This window comes from Rhinopithecus roxellana, chromosome 21 (assembly GCF_007565055.1).
Source record: "Rhinopithecus roxellana isolate Shanxi Qingling chromosome 21, ASM756505v1, whole genome shotgun sequence".
NCBI lineage: Eukaryota > Metazoa > Chordata > Mammalia > Primates > Cercopithecidae > Rhinopithecus > Rhinopithecus roxellana.
In genome coordinates this window covers 23,714,419-23,720,855 of record NC_044569.1, presented here as the reverse complement: position 1 = coordinate 23,720,855, position 6,437 = coordinate 23,714,419, and the positions used below count along the sequence as shown (strand labels likewise).

Sequence of the window (6,437 nt, the reverse complement as noted above, 5' to 3'; positions counted from 1 at the left end):
GGATTAAAAAATATTTCCTAAGATCTAACTCCATATACAAAAAAGATAAATATGAAGGTATTAACTTATATTAGCTTGATTAGCATTTTCCTTTTCCCTCAAAATGGAATTTTTTTAAAAAGTCGTGGTTTAGGTTGTGTGTGGGGGCTCATGCCTATAATCCCAGCACTTTGGGAGGCTGAGGTAGGCAGATCACTTGAGGTCAGGAGTTCCAGACCAGTCCCTGGTCAATATGGTGAAACCCTGTCTCTACTAAAAATACAAAACTTAGCCCAGCATGGTGGCAGGCACCTGTAATTCCAGCTACTCAGGAGGCTGAAGCAGGAGAATCCCTGGAACTCCAGAGACAGAGGTTTTAGTGAGCTGAGATTGAGCCACTGCACTCCAGCTTGGGCAACAGAGAGAGATTCCATCTCAAAAAAATAAAATAAAATAATAAATAAATAAAACTTCATGGTTTAAAATAGTTTTACCTTTAAGAGTAATCCCCTAACTTACTTAGGCAAGCTCTGTGCTAAGAGCTGTGTGAAGAAAACTTGATAGATCCACCTCTTTAGGAACATGTAATTTTACAAAGACACATTGAGTCCGATATAAAAATGATAAAAACAAAAGCACAAACTTTAAAGGTATAGGTGTATCGGGTCATTTAGTGAACAGGCAACAGGCCTACACACCTAAACAGAAGGCATCAGCATATTGTACAGTAATAAAATAACTGATATCCAAAAGGTCAATTTTGACTCTTCAAGGAAATACTGAATTATTATGTTCAGGATATTTTGTTTAAGAAAGTAGAGACACGCATCATCATTTACAATAGAAAAATTTCATCACTGCAGAAAATGCTTCACCTAAGACTTTAATTTTTCAATGTTATAACATACATGTAAAAAACTGATTATATGCAGGAAAAATGTACATGTATATTTAATTGCTTAAGTTTGGTGGGCCAGTGAGATGATTATAGCCATTAGGTATATCTCAAATCCACTGCTGACACCCTGTAGGCCTAACAAGTAAATGATCACCTGATTCTAATGCTTTGATGACTCCCTGCAGAGGAGGAAAACTACACAGATATAATAGTTAAGGTTTGATTTGCAAGTCTGAGAACTAAAAAGATGTCATTATCAACTGCTTTGAGTAATAGCAGTTGATAAGATTAATAGAGGCAAACAGAATATATTTAATAGGACATAGTCAGTATTCAGAAATAAGGGATGGCGGGGGGAGAGGGATCTCCTAGGCTTCTCTCTGGAGCAATCACGTGCATTTACTGGTAAGTAGCACCTTGAGGGAGGGAGAGCAGATTCCTGGCCAGGGCATGCTGGGGCACACAGTGGTGGGAGGGCATATGTTTCTTTTCAGATTTACTCAGTTTGTAATATTCTAGGAGTTATTAAGAAATTATTTTAGGCAGATAAAGAGGCAAAGGAGTCCTTGGGAAGTTTTTGTTTCTTTTAAAGCAGCCCCAGAAACGATTCTTGTGTAGAGGAAAGCCCAGGCTCTTAGAGCAGGGCAGGCAACCTTTGATATGCAAATACAAGCCATTAGAAACTGGCTCCACCCAAACATGGCGATTCCAGCCTTCTTCCTTGCCCACACATGTGCCTGGCAACATGGCTTCCCCCACATGTCTCCGCCTGTGTAGAACATCGTGGCGCCCTGTATTTGCATATTAAAAGGCTAGGGTGGGAGGGCCAGTTTTTTCATGGGCTACCTAAAGGATACGCCTGGGACACCACCTCCTCCAGCCTCCTCATATAAGCAGCCACTTTTCTTCTGAACATGGGGTTTCCTCTCTAGGCTTTAGAGCCCCCCTCACACTGTCTCTGTATGGGGAACTTCTTCCTTCTTTCTCGCCTATTAAACTCTGCTCCTTAAAACCACTCCACATGTGCCCCTGTGGTTGTACCCAGTTCGACACAAGACTATGGACCCAGGTGTTCCTCGACTCATCGGAGACAGGATGTGTCATTTATGCAGACTTCACACATCCAGGGTGAGGTGTAAAGTCAGGAGCATCAGGAACTCAGAAGATAGATCTTGGCTGAAGATATACATTGAAGGATAATTATCACAGTATTGGCAGGGTAAGGGTAGACAGAAAGGAGAGGGAGTCCAGAAAGAAGACAGAGCATCATCATTTAAAGGTCCAACAGAGGATGCCAGTTATTTTGCCAAACAGTAAGAAGGAAGAGTAAAAAATAAATTTAGTATTTTGTCTCTGCTGATAAGATTTATACTATTCAATAACTAAAAAACATTCCCACTCTACCGCTTTAGAAGGAAATGCAATGTAATGCAAATTTGAGTACAAAATACTAGAAAACATGAAGATACAGTAATCTGAGAAGATTTGGGAGAAAGCTAAAATTTGACGTATGTGATGCAAGTGACTTAATGGAGGAAAAGTGGAGGAAAATCTAGAAGAGCAGAATGCCATGGCAAAGATCCAGTTCAACATCTTCATTTTAAAAACTTTTCTAACTCCCTATATTGTTCACCACAGGACTCTATATAAAATTCCCTAAAATACTTATCACATTTATTAAACTTGTTGATATGTCTGTCTCTCTTACTTTATGTGAGTTCCGTAGGCCATGAATCTTCTCTTGTACAACTCTAGGTCCTTCATTTAAAAGACAGTAAATCGCAGATGGTCAAGGCTCATGTATAGCCAGTATTCAGTAAATGTCAGCAGAGCAAAGATTGTATAAGTTAGCCTACATACTGGATTAATTACAGCTGAGCATCTGACAAACAAATAATTGCTATGAGAAGGTGGTCGATCAGCTGAGGGGTTTAAATGAGAGTGCTTTTATGTGTTTTGGCATACACAAACACAAGTTTCAGTGTTAGGCAGGGCAAGAATTACTCCTAGTTTATAGATAAAGAAACAGATGTGGATGTGGATGCTACCAAATCCACAAGTGAGTAAGTAGTAGAATCAGGCAGAACATTATCCAAGCTCTTCTGACTTTGAATTGGATCAAGCTAAGGATAGCAGGCTTTGTGAACATTGATAAGAGGTCCCAGAACTGGAAACATTCACAGTTGTCAACGCATGAAAAAAAGATAGAGAAAAAGAAAAAAAAAACCTCCTGCAGTATTAGGTATGAGAAGAAGGGCTTACACTGAAAAATGTGCAGTGTACATTGCTTGGTATGGACAAAGAGAGAACAGCTGAAACTCTCTCCTGGACTATATAATCACCAAGGAAATACAACATATTTGTTTGCTTCCCTAATTATTATTATTTTTTTTTTTGCAGTTTTTAAAAGGATTTATTTGACGAATTTCACTTAGCGCAATATACCTAAAAGGAAATCACAATACAATGAAAGATTTAAATCAAGGCCTCAGAATTTCATACAAACAACCAAGACCAAAATCCTGAAGTACTGGTATTGCGTCGCAAAATTTTCCCATTAACTTAAAAAAAAGAAAAGAAAAGAAAAAAAAGCTTAAACTTACGTGCCTTACAGGTTATTAAATGAAACTAGAATTAACGAACATGCCAAAATGTTTCACTTTTAATTGTAGACACAGGTCCTATATTGAGTTTTACAAAAAAATAAAGGCATGTCTTTCAACATGCATCCAGTGTTCAATGTAACGTGGCAAAGGGCAACATTTAACATAATTCAACTGCTTTTACCTAAATACGCTTACTGCTTAAGTACATCCTATAACTAACTTGAGAAAAGCTGGAACTTAAGTTTAACAGTTATAGTTTACTCAGCTTCACTGTTACATCCTAGATTGAGTATTGTATTCAAAAATACTGAGCCTTAAGTCTTCATAACAATCCTGATTTCCACTTAGAGTAAGCATAAATCACAAGCTTGTATTGCAGAAACTGTTAAACTGAAGTTTTTTTTCTTAAAAAAAAAAAAAAAGTTGACCAGGAGTCAGTGATCAGGCTAGATCAATTGCATTCCCCATCCACCACTCATACTGGACATGCTAGACATCCCTCCCATTCCGTTCACGCCCATAGATGCACGGCTTCCACTACTGTAGTAGCTGCTGTTCATTGCTCCTTGGTTACCTATGCAATGTTTGATTGAAAATCACTGGAGTTTTCCTGTAAAACTTGGTCATATCCACTCATGCTGCTCAGGCCACCATAGCCGCCTCCATAACCACCACTCAGCTGCTGGCTGGCTGGGCCACCGTAACTGGACTGGTTTGACAAGCCCATGCCTCCCATCATTTGGCTACCATAAGCACCACTGCTTGCTCCTGCTGTAGCATTCAAGAAGAGTTCTACATATCTGTGTTGCATATTTGCTTTGTCTTTTGACATAGCTGCCACGGCATCTTCATGAGTTGTAAACTCGACATCTGCTTCACCAGTTACTCTGCCATCAGGACCAATTTCAGTGTGTACTCTCACAGGATTGAGTGGTGAAAAAAAATTATAAATATCATTTTCAGTAGCTCTGTAAGGTAATCCACGCATGTGTACACAGTGTCCTGTTGTGCTCTGGAAAGTAGAGCCACCATCCCCGTATCTGTGATCAGACATTCCTGAAAAACAGTAATGGAGGTCTCTTCCAAATCTATCTGACCCAAATCCATAGCCATCATTATAGCCATTGTAATTGTCACAGCCTCCATAGCCTCCACCATAAGCACCGCGCCTCATCCTCTCAAAGCCAGCTCCTCTGCCAATGCTGTTACACCCTCTGCCAGCCCCAGGTCTGTCAGGGACCTGGCCGCTGCATGGTCATAAGCTTTCGTGGTGGATCATAATGAGTTCTAACTTCAGCTCTACTGCTCTTAAAGATCTCAATATACCCGTGCCCTATTCTTTCCTTGTGTTTCTTTAGAGCCTTTTCAGCTATTTCCTGTGAAGCAAACTGCACGAAGGCCTCCCCTGTACTCCTCCCCTGTAAGTCCACCAGCAATGTTATCCCATTTGGCACGATTTCCAACCCTGAGAAGAACTGAACAATTTCTTCCTTGCTACATCCAAAGGGAAGTCCTCTAAGCCGTACAAAGCCATCATTGGCCGTGTCAGGACTATTTGGACCAGTATGCTTCAACACCCAATCCATTTCAACGTTGTTTGACTTGAATACTTCAACATATCTGTGTCCCATAGTTTCTCTGTCTTTTTTCAGGGTCAATTTGACTTCATCTTCTGTTTCAAGTTCAACAAAAGCCTCGCCACTTGGTCTGCCTTCTCTGGTGTAGATGAAATGAACACCTTGAGCCCCATTTTGAATTTTGCAGTCAGAAAAAAACCTCTGCACTTCATCGGCCGAGCAAGACCAGGGCAAGCCCCGGACCTTCACCACGAATCCCTCTCCACCTTGGGTGCCCAACATCATCGTCTCTTACGCGGTCTGGCGTGGAAACATACCAGAAACCCGACTTCTGCGTGGCTAAGATGAAATCTGCTTCCCTAATTATTATATGGAGATATTCCCATGCAGCCCAACTTTCCTTGAGAAGTACATGCAGGCATACCTCATCTTATTGTGCTTCACTTTACTTCACTTCTCAGATATTGTGCTTTTTACAATTAAATTGAATTGACAGTTTGTGGCAACACTGTGTTGGGCAAGTCCATCAGCGCCGTTTTCCCAACAGCATGTACTCGCTTTGAGTCTCTGTGTCACACTTCATTAATTCTCACGACATTTCAGACTTGGTCATTATTATTATGTCTGTGACCAATGATCTTTGATGTTACTGTTTGGGTGAGGGAGAAGGGACAAGATGGAGGAAGGTGAACAAGAAGGCACAATCCATGTTGCTTCCGGGTTCTTCCTCACCAACTCCCCCCCCCCCCCCCCCCCCCCCCCGCGGGAAAATGCAGCCCGCGCCCGGGAAGATGCAGATCAACTGAGCAGGCGCCCTGTGACCTCAATCTGAGGAAACCGAAACTTACCCGGTCACGCCTACGGAGACGCCCCTATCACGCCCTTATCCCACCCACTGCCCTCCCGCTTCCAGTACCAATGCATAAAAGTCCGCTGCCGGGCAGGAGCCGGGGTGACTTCTTTGGCCCCAGCATTGGTGGACTGGGGAACCTCACCCGAGAGCGCCGGCGCGACTTCCCTGGCCCCCCACACCTGAGGACCAGAGAATCTGCCCGAGTGTGTGCATATTTGCAATAAAGGGCTGCTGCTTTCTTATGTACTTTGGCCTCATGTTTAATTACTTAGCTCTCCTAAATTAAGTTACCTTAAATTAAATTAAGACAGTTACTATTATAATTGTTTTGGAATGTCACAAACCTTGTCCATACAAGATGGTAAACTTAATCAATAAGTGTGTGTGTTCTGACTGCTCTGCCGACCAGCCATTTCCTCATTTCTCTCCTCCTCCTTGGACCTCCCTATTCCCTGAGACACAATCATATTAAAACTAGGCCAATTAGTAGGCCTACAATGGCAAAACAGCCTGATTGCCATATG

The 6,437-nt window shown here is 41.7% G+C and overlaps 1 protein-coding gene across 1 annotated transcript; it reads right to left on the bottom strand.

Annotated features, from left to right (window-relative positions):
- Positions 1–3,916: 3,916 nt before the first annotated feature.
- On the bottom strand, positions 3,917–5,404 carry LOC104682231 (heterogeneous nuclear ribonucleoprotein H-like). Its single transcript, XM_030925717.1, is given in 2 exon segments — positions 3,917–4,718; positions 4,720–5,404. Coding segments are annotated over 2 exon segments (1,287 nt in total). The 5' UTR covers positions 5,346–5,404; the 3' UTR covers positions 3,917–4,057.
- Positions 5,405–6,437: the final 1,033 nt, after the last annotated feature.